The sequence below is a fragment of the Nicotiana tabacum genome, chromosome 17 (assembly GCF_000715075.1).
Source record: "Nicotiana tabacum cultivar K326 chromosome 17, ASM71507v2, whole genome shotgun sequence".
Taxonomy (NCBI): domain Eukaryota; kingdom Viridiplantae; phylum Streptophyta; class Magnoliopsida; order Solanales; family Solanaceae; genus Nicotiana; species Nicotiana tabacum.
Genome location: NC_134096.1, coordinates 113,489,252 through 113,508,715, shown reverse-complemented (window position 1 = coordinate 113,508,715; position 19,464 = coordinate 113,489,252). Strand labels below are relative to the sequence as shown.

At 37.7% G+C, this 19,464-nt stretch overlaps 1 protein-coding gene across 2 annotated transcripts; it reads left to right on the top strand.

Moving 5' to 3' along the window:
* Window positions 1-3,856: 3,856 nt before the first annotated feature.
* On the top strand, window positions 3,857-18,363 carry LOC107764823 (splicing factor U2af large subunit B). 2 transcript variants are annotated; one of them, XM_075234862.1, is made up of 18 exons: window positions 3,857-4,046; window positions 5,214-5,371; window positions 6,374-6,490; window positions 6,856-6,917; window positions 7,561-7,640; window positions 7,761-7,814; window positions 7,893-7,952; window positions 8,640-8,700; window positions 8,784-8,896; window positions 11,652-11,767; window positions 13,420-13,518; window positions 13,606-13,681; window positions 14,937-15,025; window positions 15,840-15,903; window positions 16,385-16,483; window positions 16,596-16,677; window positions 17,348-17,415; window positions 18,048-18,363. In XM_075234862.1, the coding sequence occupies exons 1-18, from the start codon at window positions 3,963-3,965 to the stop codon at window positions 18,183-18,185; spliced, it is 1,620 nt and encodes a 539-aa protein (XP_075090963.1). In that variant the 5' UTR covers window positions 3,857-3,962; the 3' UTR covers window positions 18,186-18,363. The 2 variants fall into 2 exon arrangements, with proteins under 2 accessions (XP_075090963.1, XP_075090962.1); XM_075234861.1 differs by having other exon boundaries at window positions 15,837-15,903.
* Window positions 18,364-19,464: the final 1,101 nt, after the last annotated feature.

Sequence of the window (19,464 nt, the reverse complement as noted above, 5' to 3'; positions counted from 1 at the left end):
CTGTTCTGACCATAATTGTTTTTAGCTCGGTCACTCAAGAATTCTCTGAGGTGATCATTCTTTAACAGTGTTGTCACTTCTTCCCGGAGATGTCGGCAGCCCCCAGTCCGATGGCCGTTAGTGCCATGGTATTCACACCATAAATTGGGATCCCTCTGGCTGGGATTAGATTTCATAGGTCTTGGGAATCATGCCTCTTTGATATTTCTCATAGATGATACCAATTCCACCACACTAACGTTGAAGTTATACTCCGACAACTTTGGGTAAGAAGAATCTCGTGACCCTGAGATTTCTCTATCCTGTAGCGATCTGTTGTTCCAGCCACGATCGGTCCTTCTATTAATGGTGAACTTGTCTGCTATCCAAAAGCTCCTGCCACGACCTTCTGTCCGCTCGTAGGGCAAAAATCGGCCCCTCAAAGTCCGTCTATCCACGTCAATATCATATTTCATTTTCCTCTATTCTTCTCTCGTCCTTTGGCCGATGATGGGAAACCAACCTGATCATCTTAGATCCTTATTTTCGACTCGTACCAGTTGCGGACATCCGCCCAAGTCGTCGCTTGAAACTCGAGCATACTTTTTTTCAATTTTCGGGAAGCGTCCAAACTTCTCGGATTTAAACCTTTGGTAAATGCTTGAGCTGCCCATTTATCCGGGACTGTCGGTAGTAACATCCTTTCCTTCTGGAACCGGTAATGAACTCTCGTAATAACTCGAATTCTCCTTGCGCGATCCTGAGTATGTCGGCCTTCCGGGCTTGTACCTTTCTGGCACCGGCGTAAGCCTTGATGAAAGAATCTGCGAGCATCTCAAAGGAATCTATGAAATGCTTGGGCAATAATGAATACCATGTTAAAGCTCTTCTCGTGAGAGTCTCACCAAATCATTTCCTTTCACTGATGTTGTGTAAGTGGTAATGTGCTCCTATGGATCTGAAGTTCCGTCATACTTTGGCATTTCGGGCATTTTGAACCGCTACGGGATTAATTCCGGGGCTGTGCTCGGTTTATACGGTAATTGAATATACTTCTTCGAGTTTGGACCTTTTAGTACTGGTGGTGCCCCCGGGATTTGATCCATGCGGGCGTTTACTTCAATCATGAACTGCAAAAGTTCATCCTTAAACGGATTGTTCTCGTTGTTGAGTACTCCCCCCAACCCCGTCAGAGCCAACTTCGCCCCTAGGAGTGTTATTATTAACTCTATGCGTCGTCTGGTTCGCGGGAACATCAGGAGGAACTGGATCTCGCCTATTTGCATTATTTGAGGCACCCGATAACGCCTGCTTTAGTTCTATCATAACCTGATCCTGCCGCGTGAGGTGGCCTAGAATGATTGCATGTTGCTCTTGCAGGACCCTTACTGCATCCACTACATGCTCCTCATCAGCATCATCAATAGTTGCCTCTCGAACCTGTCGAGGGTACCGCTTGTCATGTAGCGGTGTGGCATCGTTCCCCTCACTGCGAGTGTCATTGATTGAATCCTCAAAATGAGGTTGTTCCCCTTGAATTTCGGGGTTGCGTGTGCCATTAATAGTGTTATCTGCCATTTGTTGCGATTGTTTGTTAGGACAAAGTAATCACGCCAAACTACTTATCCGTAAAATGGTACAGTTGTATTTGTTCGTAATTTCTAGACAAGTAAATTAATTTAATCCAAAAGATAATGAAATAACTGATGAAATATAAAATACTTAGCCTTAGAATATAGATGGAATGACAGAGCTGATGAGTCTGAGAACAGTGTGTCCGGGCGCGACAATGATGAGATCAAAGCGAGAAAATAAAATTGTATTAAAATGCTGTATAGAATGTAGTGTAAGCTAGCCAAAAAATTTGTGTCCTTTACAATGATAACTAAGTTATCTATTTATAGCTATGTATAGGGAAGGAAGTCTTGGGATCATGCCCTTCTTTAATGTCAATTATGAGGGCCATTGATGAAGATGTAACATTAGACATAAATGCCAAATTTTTTGTAACGGGCCATCATCCTTAATGCTGCAAAATATTATGTATTAAATGTTATCAGGTGCAAATAATTTAATACTCCTTTTATGATAGTTATTCTTTCCGGTCACAAGCGGAATAGCTATGTTCGGTGGCCATCCCCATCATGTATTCCACGTGTCCTTCCTTTAAGCGATCACGTGTCACGCTCGTATTTTTCCCTATACATTACGTGCTTTGACATTAATTTTAGGAATTTCTCGAATTACAGACGAATATGCTACATAATTATTGTTTACTATATATATATATATATATATATATATATTACTTGATTATTTTTAATTTAAATAGTTAGATGAACGACTAATTAAGTTAGTTTTTGGCAGTTATCCCGGGAACCTCGAGGGAAATTCAGCCCACTAAGTGGAGTATATTTAGCTCATGAACCTTGAGAGGAATCAGCCCGCAAGATGGAGTACCATTTATACCATAACTTCATTCGCTATATGCTCCTCATCAGCATCATCAGGAGTTGCCTCCCGAACCTGTCTAGGGTACCGTCTGTCATGTACCGATGTGGTGTCGTTCCCCTCATTGCGAGTGTCATTGAATGAATCCTCGAAATGAGGTTGTTCCCCTTGAATTTCGGGATTGCGTGTGCCGTTAATAGTGTTATCTGCCATTTTTGGTGATTTTTTGCTAGGACAAAGTAATCAAAACACGTTAGCAAAAAAGATAAGGATCAATTTAATCGCACGACTGTCTAGGCCCCACGGTGGGCGCCAAACTATTTACCCGTAAAATAGTACAGTTGAATTTGTTCGTGGTTTATAGACAAGTGAATTAATTTGATCCAAAAGATAATAAAATAACTGATGAAATAGAAAATACTTAGCGTTAGAATGTAGATGGAACGACATAGTTGATGAATCCGGGAACATGGTTTCCGAGCGCAACAATGATGAGATCAAAAGCGAGGAAATAAAATTGTATTAAAATGCTCTATAGAATGTAGTGTAAGTTAGCCAGAAAATTCGTGTCTTTTACAATGATAACTGAGCTCTCTATTTATAGCTATGTCTAGGGAAGGAAGTATTAGGATCATGCCCTTCTTTAATGTCAATAATGAGGACCATTGATGAAGATGTAACGTTAGACATAAATGCCAAATTCCTTGTAACAGGTCATCATCCTTAATGCTGCAAAATATTCTGTATTAAATGTTACCGGGCGCAAAGCATTTAATACTCCTTTTATGATCGTTATTCCTTCCGGTGACAAGCGAAATAGCTATGTTCGGTGGCCATCCCCATATTGTGTTCCACGCGTCCTTCCTTTTAATCGGCCACGTGTCACGCTTGTATTTTTCCCTATACATTACGTGCCTTGACATTAATTTTAGGAAGTTCTAGAATTAGAGGTGAATACAGCAACAACAACCACCACCCAATATAATCCCACAAGTGGGGTTTGGGGAGGGTAGTATGTACGCAGCCTTACCCCTATCCTGGAAGGGCAAATAGACTGTTTTCGATAGAAACTCGGCTAAAAAAGGTGAAAGAAGCTCTGATAGCAAGTAATAGCAAGACAATAATTAAAAAACTAAATCGAAAATAGCAACAGAGAATATGAAAGAGGTATCGATAAATAAATCAAATATACTACATAATTATTGTTTACTATTTTCTATATATATATATATATATATATATATATATATATATATTATCGGCTATTATTTTTAGAAGCGGCTAAGGTTAACGGCTAATTAAGTTAGTTTTTGGCAGTTATCCCGGGAACCTCGAGGGAAATTCAGCCCACAAAGTGGAGTACATTTAGCCCATGAACCTTGAGAGGAATCGGCCCACTAGATGGAGTACATTTATACCCGAAGTTCAAAATCAGAATCGTAGCAATTGTAACTTCTCTTTAATTCTCTTCTCCAACAAAATCAAAGAACTAGGGATAGGGTTTGGTGATCAAAGATTCAAAACTAACGATTATGCCTCGTTATGAGAGCAAAAATGATGATCGCAGAAGATCGTCTCCGTATTCTTACAAAGATCGAAAGTCGCATCATCACGAGGTTCATTTTTTCTCTTAATTTTTGCTGGCCATAGGATTAATCGGTTCAAATTGCTCTAAATTAGCTCGACTAATTTGATTCAAGCTTTTTTAAATTAAGAAACTGTACTAATTTATTTAACGAAGTGACATCGGATGTATAAACAAATTTCTAATGTACTGTAATTTAGGTTGTGAGCTGAAGCAATTTAATCAGAGATAAAAGGATTGAAATTTTTAATTGCAAGGAGCAATTAGTTGAATAAAACTTGAAGCTCCACGAGGCCATTTTAAGGTATTTTGGAGATAATCTTAGAGAAACAACAAATGAAATAAATTTGAATTTGTAACCAAATTAGTAGGATGAGAAACAGTTCGTGTGAACAGGACTACTGTAATTACTTTGTCGCACTGGCTGAATTTTTACCTCATGGTTGTGGCTAAAGGGAAAATGCAATCCCAAGTTGTTTGAAATTATCATTTTAAGAACTTTCAAGAATGAAAAAGCAAAAAGGTATGAGCCCATTAGTTTTATGCTTTCCTGTTTCTAGCGAAAGTAGAAAGTAGCACTGAAGGGTGTGGCCTTGAAGTTGGAATGAACCATGGGAGACCAAAGTTGACTAAAAAAGTTTGGTTATTTCCTGTCAATCTGTCTATGCCTTGGTGTAAAGAGTTACCCGGTATATGTGCTGGTGGGAAGTAGGAGGTACTCGATGGATTAGTTGAGGTGGCGTAACTTGACCCGGGGGCTACAGTTTAAGATAATTAAAAAAAAGAGAGGTAAAAATCTTAATCCCTGTGCATGTAACAGTTCCATACTGGTTCTCTAGTATGGCAATTAAAGTACTTGGCTAAACATATGTTGGAACCATTTAGAATGCTGTTGGATATCACTCAAGTATTATGAAGCTTGAAATGGCATAGTTCAGAAGTTCAACGGAATAATGATGTTTAATCACTGAAAAATGCTTGTTATATTCATATAATTTGATTGAATTTCAAGCCCTCACACAGAAAGTAAGCTGTCTTTTTTCTTGTTCATCCCCTAGGGGGGAAGCTTTTGATTGCCAAAATTTGATCAGTAAAACCATTTTAGTCTATATGTGATCCCGTGAACTCTTTAAGCATATATTTCGCTGCTTGTTGCTTTGGGCTAATTTCAGAATATTGTCTAATTGAACTTTTGCAGAGCCAATCTAATGGATCTCGGCACGATAGATTGAGGGATAAATATTCCAGAGATCAAGACCGTCATCGTGGGGAATACAAGGATAAAAGCAGTAGGGGCTACAGAAGAAATGATGACAATGATGATTACAGCCATTCCAGGAATCATAAATTTGACAGGTCATTTTAGAAAGAATGTTTGTACGCATAAGCTTTGAGATCTTTCCATTCGCTTACTGGTTCTTTTTTGGGAATAAAGTCTGTTCATTTGAGTTGTTATGTCATACTTCCGTCATTCCATCATGGTGCATTCCGTCATGGTGCAAGCAATGGGAAGAATTAAATAGTTAGAGGTATTAGCTAAGTCAAAGGATCTGTTGTTTTTGGAAACAAACAATTAATCTTGATAGTGCTTCTGGAATCAGTTGGTTTCAGGAAAATCAAGGCAATCCAATTGGCTCTCAGTTGGAAGTCCTTGTACAGTTGTAATGTTGGCATTAGACAAGATAATTCTTTATTTGGTTTCACCACTAAAAAAAATAAATAGTTTGGTTCTTTTTTTTTTTTTAAAAAACTTTTGATAAGTAAAAAGTTCATCAATGAGCAAAACTATCAGTAAGGAAGTTATGGACGCTACAATAGGATGTATTAATTTCAAAATCTTTCAACTTTTTAACAAGCTAATGGAATCTATACAATGCCCTCTTCACATGCATATTATAAATTCACTGAAAAGCTAAAGAGTTACGAACTAAGCATCTACTTTCAAGACATAAACAGCTGTAGCTCTGCCTTTGAAACATCTTTGATTCCTTCTTTTCATACCACCAGACACACAGAAGCTGGAATGGCTCTCTACAATCCGCTCCAACACCCAACGAGTTCTTTGACAGTCTTTGGCATCACATACTTTACCCCCAAAATGTGCTTAAAACAATTCCACAACTGGACAGCTAGGGTAAAGTGCCAAAAGAAAGAAAAAGGAAGATGCTTACTGATCTGATCTCTCTTTGTACTAAAGGATTAAAGAGAAACGCAAAGCCAAATTGTACCTGTAACTTTTTGCTTGATGATGAATCATATATATGGCTTGCATGACTGTTGTTTACGAATTAAAAGTAGTATCTTGGATAGATCGTTATTTTGTTATTTGGTCATTTCTTCACTATTGTGATTTTATAGGCGCCAACATCGTGAAGGTAGAGAAAAGGGTGAGACACGTAGATCCCGTTCAAGGTCAAAGGATCGTTCTTATGGGAAAGCTAGATCAAGATCAAATTCTCCTTTACCTCCAAAGAGGTTCCCTTATAATTTTTGTTAATAATATGAATTTCCACCGATTCCACGTTAATAACTCCTTAATATATTGTACTTATTGTTTGATATTTTTTTAAAATCAAATTACTGCAAGATTTCAATTAGTCTCATTATCATGTGGTTTTACTTTAAATTTTTGCAAATTTTTGTTTATCTTTGGATGATTCATATGTCTTTCTCAATGCTCTATTTCATTTTCCACGAGGGGTTCTTTTGTTCTCGTTCTTTAAAAACATGAATATATTTTACTCAAAATCATAGAGAAAAGTCTTGATTCACTCTTTTGTTCTCTTCAAGGCATCCATAAAATTGAAGAGTGCCATAATCTATGTTTTCCTTTTTGACAGCAAGCGGACAAGTGGCTTTGATATGGCTCCATCAGTAGCAACAGCTTTTTCTAGCGGGGAAGGTTAGCATTTAGAACTTAAACTGCACAGATAATTATAGCTCTCTCTTACCTAAAATGATGTCAGTCTACATTTAGAGATTTATGGTTATGTTCAATATGATAAGCTTTAATTTGTTTTCGTGCTGATAATTTCTACTTGGAACTGAGAATCATTGTTGTGTTGTTTGCTGTTGTGTTGGTTCTTTGTTTGTGATTTTGTTACATATGGCTAAGAAGGCAATATTGGACTTTATGTCCCACCATGCTACTCATGGGCGTGAGGGCTGTAGATTTAATTCAAGGAGGAATCAGTGCTTCGGTTAGCTGGAACTTTTCCATCATCAACAGCAACTGTTGTAATTTGGTAGGCTCGCAATTGTTATCCAGGAACCTGCAGTGGTGGAATATAATTCTTGTTTTATTGTCTGAATGGTATACAATATATAGGTAAGGGATAGGTGCTTTTCCTTTTATGCTCTCTGGTGAATAACTACTACCATGATCCCTTTGACTCAAAAGCTAAAATGTTTTCTAAAAAATGTTTTATGTAATCTGTTGAATTCAGCATTTAAATCTGTTGTCTGTCGGCTGCATAATTTGTCAGATTTTACATTTTGATTTTCATCACTTTCGCTTCTCTTTTTACTTATTCCTTGTTATGTAGAGCAAATTCTGGGTTCTTCCAATGCCCCTCAATCAATTCCTGGAATGTTAAAAAATGTATATCCAACTGATACAATTCAGGTACCACTAATTTAATTTGTAGGATTTATTTTTTGTTTGTATTTATTTTTTGCTTACTTAGATGTAAGTTTTCCCTATAGATCCATTTAGTTATTTCTCTGACTAAGGCGTGTTCAACAGATTAATCAGTTGGGTTCTTTCCCTTTCTTGCCAGTTCAAGCCATGAGTCAGCAAGTAAATATGTTTTGCTGAAGCTCCATCCTCTTCTGTATTTACAACAAGTATTTCACCTTTTCCCTATTTTGCTCATAGGCTACAAGACATGCACGACGCGTCTATGTTGGTGGCCTCCCACCACTGGCTAATGAACAGGTAAGGCAAATATTGGTTTAATGGTCCATTTCCGTCATCTTTCATCCACATTGTACCTAGGGTCCTGGCTTCTCTTTGAAATATGGTTGTCATGACTTAATGGCGGATGCTATACTTTACCTTCTTTCTTTTTTAGATTTCAAGCTTGCACACTGTACAGACTGAATTATATAACATCGGTTTTAAGATTGAATATGGCTTTATGATAAAAGGGCTGCTAATTTGGAATTGAGTTGTAGCTGACTGATTTATTGAGGGCATAGCCTGTGTGAATGCATCCATTAATGTTGTCTTCTTTCTTTATGAAAGATCCCCCCCCGACAAAAAAATAAAAAATAACAAACCCAATAGTTTCCCACAAGTGGGGTCTGGGGAGGGTAAGATGTACGCAACCTTACCCCTACTCCTGGAAGGGCATAGAGGTTGTTTCCGATAGACCCTCGGCTAGAATTCCGCCTTTAAACAAACTGACATTCTAACTCAATTATAAGACTATAACGAGGCCAAATATGTCCCTGTCCTGTACTCGTAAGAGTGAGTTGAAATAGAGAGCTTCACGCCTCAAATATGGTGTCCCATGTAAGAAATTTATTTTATGGTAATATCTTATTTTAGGACTTTTGTCGTATCGAGTTTTGCTTCACTTCAGATTTCTTATTTTTTCTTCTTTTGCTGCATCTGAAATAGACAATCTCGGCATTTTTTAGTCATGTTATGAGTGCAGTTGGTGGAAATTCTGCTGGTCCAGGTGCGTTCAAATTTCAAACGTAATACTTTTATACATTTCCACTGTCACACCCCTTGTTAGTATAACCTATTCCTGAATTTCAGGCGATGCAGTTGTCAATGTGTACATTAATCATGAAAAGAAGTTTGCATTTGTGGAGATGAGAACAGTTGAAGAAGCCAGTAATGCAATGGCATTAGATGGAGTTGTTTTTGAGGCATGTATAACTATAGCCTTTTCTTTCTCTATGGAGTGTTAATTTTGGGGATTCATGTATTCTAATCTCTCTTTTGGCTCAATGAGAAGTGTCTTAAAGTTCTACTCCTTTTATATATTTTTAATTTGGGTTGAAAGAGTTAGGTGGCTGGACTGCAGGAGCGTAAAGAAAGAGCAACGAAAACCTTCAGGACTTAATTTTATTTTTATGTCTTATGGCTGGAAATATACGTAATACGTGAAAACGATTCAATTTTTATTGTTCTTCTTCTCTCTTCTTATTTTTTGTTGTGAGTGGGGGTTCTGTTATCATACATGAGATGGAAGCCTTCCTCCTGGTTCTTCATGAATAGAACCGTACCTGTGATTCTGTATAATGAGATTCTTCTATTTCCTATAGTGCTCAATAATTGAGGATCTTCATAAATCTTCTTATTGAGGGTAATCTAAGATGCTTAATGGTTTTGATAGGTGAAGAAAGTGAAATGAGAACCCAAGGGGCTTGAGATAATTTATATCTATGGTTGTAAAGATTTGTTCTAAGGTGATATCCAGAGTTGTAACAATTATAGGGGTATCAAATTACTGAGTCATACCATGAAAGTGTGGGAGAGGGTGGTTGAAGCGAGGGTGAGGATGACAGTGTCTGTATCCGACAACCAGTTCGGGTTCATGCCGGGTCGTTCGACTACAGAAGCTATACACCTTGTTAGAAGGTTGGTGGAACTATACAGAGAGAGGAAGAAGGATCTGCACATGGTGTTTATTGACCTAGAGAAAGCGTATGACAAGGTTCCTAGAGAAATTCTTTGGAGATGCCTGGAGGCAAAAGGTGTGTCGGTTCCCTACATTATGGCGATTAAGGACATGTATGATGGGGCTAAGACTCGGGTTAGGACAGTAGGAGGCGACTCTGAGCATTTTCCGGTTGTAATGGGGTTACACCAAGGTTCTGCGCTCAGTCCGTTCTTATTCGCCCTGGTGATGGACGCGTTAACACACCATATTCAAGGGGATGTGCCATGGTGCATGCTATTCGCCGATGACATAGTTCTGATTGATGAGTCGCGAGCCGGTGTTAACGAGAGGCTAGAGGTTTGGAGATAGGCTCTTGAGTCTAAGGGTTTCAAGCTGAGCAGGACGAAGACAGAATACCTGGAGTGTAAGTTCAGCGCTGAGCCAGGGGAAGAGGGCGTGGATGTGAGGCTTGATTCGCAGGTCATCCCGAGTAGAGGCAGCTTCAAGTACCTTGGTTTGGTTATCCAGGGGGGAGGGAGATCGACGAGGATGTCACACACCGTATTGGGGTAGGATGGATGAAGTGGAGGTTAGCATCTGGAGTCCTGTGTGACAAGAGAGTGCCACCGATACTCAAAGGTAAGTTTTATAAAGCGGTGGTTAGACCGGCCATGATGTATGGGGCTGAGTGTTGACCCGTTAAGAACTCACATATCCAGAAGATGAAAGTAGCAGAAATGAGGATGTTGCGGTGGATGTGCGGGCACACTAGGATAGATAAGATTAGGAATGATGATATCCGAGAGAAGGTGCATGTGGCTCCCATTGATGACAAGATGCGGGAAGCGAGGCTTAGATGGTTCGGACATGTTCAGAGGAGAAGCCCAGATACTCCGGTATGGAGGTGTGAGCAGCTGGTTGTGGATGGCACGAGAAGAGGTAGAGGGCGACCTAAAAAGTATTGGGGAGAGGTGATCAGGCAGGATATGGCGAGGCTCCAGATTTCCGAGGACATGACACTTGATAGGAAGATGTGGAGGTCGAGTATTAGGGTTGTAGGTTAGGAGGTAGTTGAGTCGTGCCTTACTTCGTACCATTGTGGGACTAGCCATGTAGGGTTTTTGTCTAAGATAGCTATTGGCAATGTTGTGGCTTACTATTTCGCTTTTCAGTGCATGTCCTATTTACTAGCTATCGCTTTTGCTTTGCATCTTTCTTCTAGATTTCATGGTGTTCCTATTTTTCTTATGATTGTTGTGGTGATACTAATATTTACTAATATTGTCTCCCTTTGCTTTGCATCTTTCTTCTGGATTTCATGGTGTTCCTATTTATCCTATGATTGTTGTTGTGATACTAATATTGTTTCCTTTTTGTCATTTTGTCATTTTGTCTTTTTATTTTTTTTGAGCCGAGGGTCTTTCGGAAACAACCTTTCTACTCTTTCGGGATAGGGGTAAGGTCTGCGTACACACTACCCTCCCCAGACCCCATTAGTGGGATTTTACTGGGTTGTTGTTGTTGTTGTTGTTGTTGTAAAGATTTGTTCTAACTTATTAACTGAAAAAATGATTCACTCTTTATTGCTTTTCCTCTTTCTTCTTATTTTTTGTTTTGTGTGTGTGGATTTCTATTATAATACATGAGATAGAAAAGCAGTCCACCTGATTCTTCATGAATAGAACCGTATCTGCCATATCCATCTATCCCTATAGTGCTCAATAATTCGGGGATCTTCATAAATGTTCTGCATGGATGTTCAGGTGAAATAGTTTAGAAGACACCTATTGGCTTTAAAGGAAGTTTATAATCTTCTTGTCGGCATTAGCTCTCCATAATAATAGTACTTGTTCCACTGAACATATCCTCTGCAGACAAATGAAAGTCAGATCTTCGAAATATTCTTCCCCACTGACAATGACATGTATAAATTAATGACATGCCTTTAGTTCTTTGTTTTGGCAGGTGAATTTTGTTGGTTTAACTATTTGTTATTCTTTATGCTTTACTGTAAACAGGGTGTTTCTGTCAGGGTTCGAAGGCCTACTGATTACAATCCTTCTTTGGCTGCTGCACTTGGTCCTGGTCATCCAAGCCCTCACCTTAACTTAACTGCTGCTGGGCTTATGCCTGGGTAAGTTGAACTCGCTGTCTATTTTCCTTTACTGTTGTTGCTGCAGAAAATGGTGCCTCTGTCCTAAATTGCTCTGGAAATTGTTAGTACTTGATTGCTATGAGAAAGGTAAGCCAATTATAAGACCTACATTGTTATGCGGGAATGAATGTTTGACAGCCAAAGTTCAACATATCCACAAGATGAGTGTTGCTGAGATGTGCTTGCTAAGATGGATGTGCGGTCATACAAGATTAGAAATGACCACATTCGGCAGAAGGTGCAATTAGCACACATCGAGAATCAAATGAGGCAAGGGCGCTTGAGATGGTTTGGTCATGTGTTGTGTCTGTGTCTACCTTCAGATGCACTAGTCTGTACATGCAAAACCATGGTGAATGAAGGTGTTGAAAGGGGACGAGGTAGCCCTAAAATCATGAAGGAAGTAGTCTCGAAACACCTAAAATCATTTGGAGTCCATGGAAACCTAGCCTAAAGGTAGAGTATAATGGAGAAAAAAGACCTATAATAGGTGATACCTATTAGCTGGGACTATGCCTTAGTCACATTAGTATGTTCACATTAGTTATTCATACCGTCGACCTCAACTTGTTTGAAAGTGAAGCATAATTATTGTTATCATTATTATTATTATTATTATTATTATTATTATTATTATTATTATTATTATTATTATTATTATTATTTATTATTATTATTATTATTATTATTATTATTATTATTATTATGGTCGGTGAAGATTCATATAGGTGACCTTAAGTTGCTTGAGTTTAGGCGTAGTAGTTGTTATTGGTTGGCATGAGACATTTCAAATATGTAATCTTGGTCTGATTTGTATTGATTGAGTTGTTCCTATCTGGGATTTTATATTTTCCCAATCAGTCAGTTACTTCACTTTAATTTCAAACTGTCATATGAATCCTCTGTGTTAGGAATCTCTAATTCTAGATTTTGTATTTTGTGTCCCGCAATTTTTTTTCAATGAACTTTAAAGATAAATTGCTATTGTAGACATCAGGAAAAGGTACGTATGTACATGGAAAGTACAAGTGTGATTTTTAAAAAAATACATGGATAAATAGACTGTATAAAAGGTGATACCTCTTTGTGGAAAATGAGACTTAACTTGAAGCATTTTCCTTGTAATTAATGAGCGTACCAGTATATTTTGGAGAGTAATTCAGTGTGTTGAACCTCTTCTTGATTGGTGAAAGCCAGGTGAATTTGGAGAATTTAGATGTTTGGACTGGTTTCATGTGCACATATCGTGAGATGCTCCTACTGGATAACCTTAATTTTTAAAAAACTGTTCCCTGTTAGTTTTTAATTTCTGTTTTCCTGTCCCTTTTTTTTTTGGGGGGGGGGGGGGTGAGAAGTCCCTTGTTGTGGGAATGTACAGATGCATGCCAAGCACGTTTACACTGAGAAAATTGGCGGTGCTTACATTCTCCTGGTGCTTACATTCTCCGCCGCCTGTCAGTGTAACAGTTACAATGCTTTGTTGCCTTCTCTTTTGGGCGGCTATTTTTGTGTATGATCTCTGCTCTAACAAATTATGATATGCTTTTTCTCCTCTTTATTTCTTTCTTAGCCTGCACAGCTGTATCCTTATTGTTCGTCTTCATGTGCATATGTTTCTCATCATTTGCCAGAGCAACTGGGGACGCGGAGGAACCTGATCGTATTTTTGTTGGTGGATTGCCATACCTCTTTACTGAAGTGCAGATAAAAGAGCTACTGGAGTCTTTTGGGTACAAAAATCTTATTAGATGGCTATTGTCACTAAGTTTCAGAATATTATGTCTGGAGCTCTGATGTATTGAATTTTTCTATTGTAGACCTTTGCGCAGATTTGAGGTGGTGAAGGATAGAGAGACAGGAAACTCTAAAGGTTATGGTTTCTGCACATATCAGGTAATTAAGCTGATATCTAAGTTTATTCTTGCCTTATACTTTTGGGATGTAGAAAATGTTCCATGACTTCCATCTCGTTCCCTTTTCAAATTCCTTTTTCGACCCGATTAATTAGCTGTTTTCCTTCTGTGGATCTTCATTTTTTTTGTTTAATAATTATCATTCCATAAATTGATATTTTACTCGTTATCCTTCAATTAATGTAATCCCATGCCCTTTACAGTTTACACTGAATGTTTGCTATATTGAAGTTTTGGCTTTATAGTTTATGTGCATTTCAGGATCCATTTTTTGTTCTTGTAGTAGCAGGAATGCATACTCTTTTCTCTCAGTTACTTGATCCTATGGTTTGAGATCGAGAGCTTGCTGATCGATGTCTTGGGTCCCCTTGCAGGCTCAAATTTGTTTTTTTGTTGTTGATACTTCAAAGCAATTGCTTAATACTGCACCAAACATTGTCGATATATGACAAGGGAGCACAGAGGACCACTAAAAATAAACCTAATACTGGATCACCTACTTTATCTAGACATACAATAAAGAAATAACCTTGAATCCTGTTTGTCTCTATATGGATTTTTCACTTCTTCCTACTTCCCTAAGTCCATTTAGCCCAAGTGAATTATCTTAAGAAACAATTTCCCACCAGCAAACTTCTCCTGCTTATCAGCTAATGCGATATACTCAGTTTCTCAATCGTCAGTATTACTTCCTCCGCAGCTGCCTCCATTTCAGTTCCACATTATGGGCTCTCATAGATACCTGTGCTGATCCTACAGCCCAACTCAGCTTCTTCACTGCAGCATATTAGCTGTTTGCAGATAATTTACCTAATCTCTCTCCATTGTTCCTATGCTGATTATTCTCCTTAACCCTCTGTCATAGTTCACTGAAGTTGTCAATCTCGTTAGTTACAAATGAAGTCCTCCCGATGTATTTAGATTTCCAAGCATAGGTAGAATTTTGTAATTCTCCTTGCCAGCAATAATTCTCCTTGCCAGCACTTCTCTCCGTCCAGCATCTTCCTATTTTGATAAGCAGGGATAAGGTTTCATCCTCATGCCAGTTAAGTGAAATGCTAACAAATATACCAAATTTGCAGATGTTTCACCGAGTCCACACTGAATTGTCCTCCTCTGTTTCTTCTACATCTCGGCTTTTCACCTCCTTTGGATGAAATCCCCATTGCTTCTTGATAATGCTGAAGAAGGTTTTACCTTATATTGGGTAGCTAACAAACTATTACTTGCTTCAGGATCCATTAGTTACAGACATTGCTTGTGCAGCGTTAAACGGCTTAAAGATGGGTGACAAGACACTGACGGTTCGACGTGCTAACTCTAGGTATGTTTTTATCCAGCGTTTATGAAATCCAGTGACTGAAGACTGGAAATTTGTGAGGCATGCAATATTTCTTTTGGAATTTTTTCTAATTCCTGTATCTCCTCTGTGTTTGTGTTTTAGTGGGATGGGTTCGTCATGACTTCTTTGTCGTACATCTAATTCTGTTTAGTATCAAAAGCATGTTCTCACCATTATGATAACAGATTAAATTTTCTAAACCGAACTCTTCTGATTGTTTACATTTGGTGTCATCATCCAGATCTACATTGTATATTAACAGATTATGTTTTCGAGGTTCATGTATAAGAGATGACCTTCCTCTGAGAAGATATGCAGAAGTACATTATGCGACCCAAGAAACGTGTGGTTTCTACCCATTTAGATAGTCTGAGAATTTTGTAATTTCGATTTTGTTAGTCCTTGGGAACAGTGTAGCTACTGATAGTTCAGAGTCAGAGTACAGAATCAGTGTAGCTACTGATTGTTCAGTAATCAGTCATGTGCTTTCAGAAACAAGTGTCTTGCATGCTTGCTTCGTTGGCTCAAAAAGTAGAATTTGTAAACTGCCTTGGGCTTGACTTATGTTCAAGCAGAAAATTTTACTTTTGAATGATGATTAACTTCCCTCCGTACATGGTCTATGCCTTCCATATGTTATTTTGTTGAAGGGGACTGGGAATTCATGGCATGTCTTTCATGTTTTGTTGCTGGAACCGCACTTGCAGTAAGGAAAGGGCTATTCTATATTTAACCACTCGATGGTAATTTTACTATGTTCTTTTATATGACTTTTTCCTATCATGTTTAACAGCAGTGGGCAGGTGAAGTCAGAACAGGAGTGTATATTAGCTCAGGCAAGGCAACATATAGCTATGCAGGTTGAATGTTATCTACAGTATTAACTTAATATTCTTAATACTCTTCTGAGCCTTGGAGCATCTGTAAAGTTGTCTCCGTGTGACCTATAGGTCACGGGGTCGAGCCGTGGAAGCAGCCATTAGGGTAGGCTATCTACACCACACCCCTTGGCGTGCGGTCCTTCCCCCGGACCCTGCGTGAATGCGAGATGCTTTGTGCACCGCGCTGCCCTTTTAGTCTAAATACTCCTCTGACCCAAATGCTTCAACCTTTTTAACTTCCCGAGTTTTGAGCTCAGTGAACTTTGACTAATATTTTGATATCAGCAAATTGAGATTTGTAGAGCTTCTGGTGAAATTTCTGAATGTCTAAATTTTAATTCGATCTAATAAATAAAACTGATCCAATCTAACTCTTAAAATTGGTCAAATAAGTGATCCGGACAGAGTGAGCATTTTTCTCGACTTTTGATCGCTTAAGGACTATGCTGCTTGCTTGCAGAAAATGGCTTTTGAAGCTGGTGGTATGACTATTCCTGGTACAGAGATAGGGCCTGTTGTGACTGCTGAAATTCCAACCAAGGTGTTATGCTTAACTGAGGTATTTACACGTCTTAGAGATAAGGATATTCGTTATATAACTTATATTTAAAGGTAATGATAAAAATATCAAAGTAATTCTGATAGGTTATCTTCCTCTGTATGTATTGAAGGTAATTACCCCTCAAGAATTGTTTGATGACGTAGAGTATGGAGAAATTTTGGAAGACATGAAAGAAGAAGGCCGAAAATTTGGTGACTACAGCTTCTCATTCATTGACATTTCTTTTGTTCTCTTTTTTTTTTTAATTTATAAGAATATGTTGTTTATGTTTCAATCTGTTTGCCGTATTCACATAGAAAATGCTTCTATTCAGAAAAGATGATTGAACAGGAGCCACTTTCAGATTGATTAATTATGGGCTATTTTAAATAACTGCAACAGTACACAGGGAGTTGCTTGCCTGTGGACTCTTCTTTTTGATACCTTGGAACAGCAAAAAAGTTATCGTATGATGGTTGATGCCTTACCTCCATATATAATTGAATAAAGAAGAAATTTTAAGATTTGAATGAAGAAGAAATTAGAAGAAAAAGATATCCATACCAGAAGAGGGCTATATTTTTGGTTGTTTTGCTCATTTGTACAGAAAGCCCAGCACTACCTTTGTGCTGTTTATGAATACAATTATTGCCACTTCAAAAAAACAAAAAAGAAGAAGAAGAGAACTTCTGTTCTATGAGAAGTTCTTGCTACTAAAACTTCTTTGAATGGATGATAAAAGATTCGTAAAAATTTGATTAATTAAAATTCCTAATGTATTGTATTTTTTTTATCTTGAGTTTTCCCTCTCATGTGTGCCCTTCAATTTGTAGGATTAAGTATTGCTGCATCATTAAAGGATTTTGTTTGTCTGAATTATAGGTGACTTGATTGATGTTGTTATACCTCGGCCAGAACCTGATCATCAAATTATCGAAGGTCATGGGAAGGTAATAATGTTGTCATTTTTGTGTCCAAGCTTTAGGAATTGACTCAATGTTATTTCGAGCATTTGTCTTTGTTTTGTGCTCTACAAATACTTTATATTGTTGTACAACTGAGCAATAAAACCTGTACAAGTTTGCTGCCATGAAAAGCAGAAAAGCCCATGGTTATTTCCTGGTTGAAAATGGGAAAGTAAGGTGTTCTGTTACTTGCAGTCGTCCCTTCTTTTCTTCTGTACTTGTTTGGTTCTAGATCTGAGATAATCATTATAGAATTTCTACGTTACTCAATTTGTGAAGGAGAAAATGATGCATACGCAAGTTGTAGGCTTTCTTTCTTCTCTCCTACAGATATTGGTAAATGAAGGTAGTGTAGACTCTGAAAATGTTGAAAGTATGTGTTTGTGTTTTTTGCTGCACGGAGAAGACTCGTTATTTAATCCACATTAAGCACACACAATGTAGCATTATCGTCGAGGATAACTCTACCGGTATGGGATATCTTGAAAGTTCACCAGATATGGGTGTGTTAGCCATGAGAGCAATTGTCGAGGATAACCAACTGCAGTGATAAGAGACTGTCGATCTTGAATTTCATTCTCATTGTTTCACATGGGTGTTTGTGTTCCAAATTGCAGGTATTTCTCGAGTACTCGGACGTTACTGGTTGTAGCAATGCAAAGGCTGCGCTTGGTGGCAGGAAATTTGGAGGAAATACAGTTATTGCTATTTATTATCCTGAAGACAAATACTATGACAAGGATTATGCCGCTTAGGTTTCTGAAAGTTTTCCATGTTGTTGGTCTTTGTATATGTTTAGTGCTTGTAATTGTCAGTTTACTGCAGTCTGGGCTGTTCGATAATGGTCAATTAGGAGAAGTTTTTCACTTTCCCGTTCAAACTACTGAAATTACTAGATTTTTAATTCTATTTAAGTTATTTACTTTATCTCCAGCACCTTGTAATGCTGCGTATTAAGGGGTAGTTAGGCAACAAAATAGATAGAATAAATTTCGTTTGGAATGGATTGACTACAAAGATGAACTTTGCGCATATGGCAATTAAAATTTTTATAATCTCAATATACCTTTCTTAGAGCTGCTAAATTTGACGTTAAGAATAAATTACTTTAAATGTGTTTACTTCCTAATGTTAAAAGTTGTCAATTGACAGTATCAGGTTCAGTAGCAAGTATAGGTGTTTACTGGACGGGTTGGACATGGAAAAAAAATAGCCCGTCTGGTTAGTGGGCTGGGATATTTCGGGTTTCGTTGGATCCGTTTGGGTTCGGGCTTATCGGCTCTGGATCGGACCAAATTAATATTTTTTTAAGTGTATTATATTTTCTTGTTCAATGTAATTGATACTTAAGTGTTTGCAAATTCTTAAATAATAAAATAAGTATTGTAAGACATAAAATTAAAGTTTAAAGTTTAAAGTTTGAAATTTGAATTTTAAAATTGAAATCAAGTGGCTACATAAAATTATTTAATATGATCAATATGTAAGGATCAAACTTCAAAGGCTTCCATTTCATATTTTTATTGCATAATAATACTTCAAATTAACTTGTCTAATAAAACTAACATATTAAGCTTAAATAAGTCTAACAAATTCAAAATAACATAAATTGTCTCAAATCAACTTAAATACGAATTTCTGTAGGACGCTCAAGACAACCCTTGATATGCCTCCTTAAACTAGTTGTGCCCTCCCACTTTCGACGAACATTAAAAATTTGACCACAGTTCTTGCACTCTATTTTGCAAACTTTTTCATTTTCTTCTACCACGTCAAAGTGTTCCCAAATATATGAGCGCACTCTAGAAGCACGGGGCATGATTTAACTTGAACCTAACAAAAACGGTAACCACACATCACTTGATAATTTTGTAGTGGCTACCGTAAATAATTGATAAAATTTGAAATATTAATTAATTGAGAATTTGGGAGCAATAAGCAATTCAATAATCAAGAGGGAATTGAGAGAGAACTAGAGTAGAAAAAGAGAGCAAGTTGTGAGAAAAATAAAAAAGAGGGGGGTATTTATAGTTT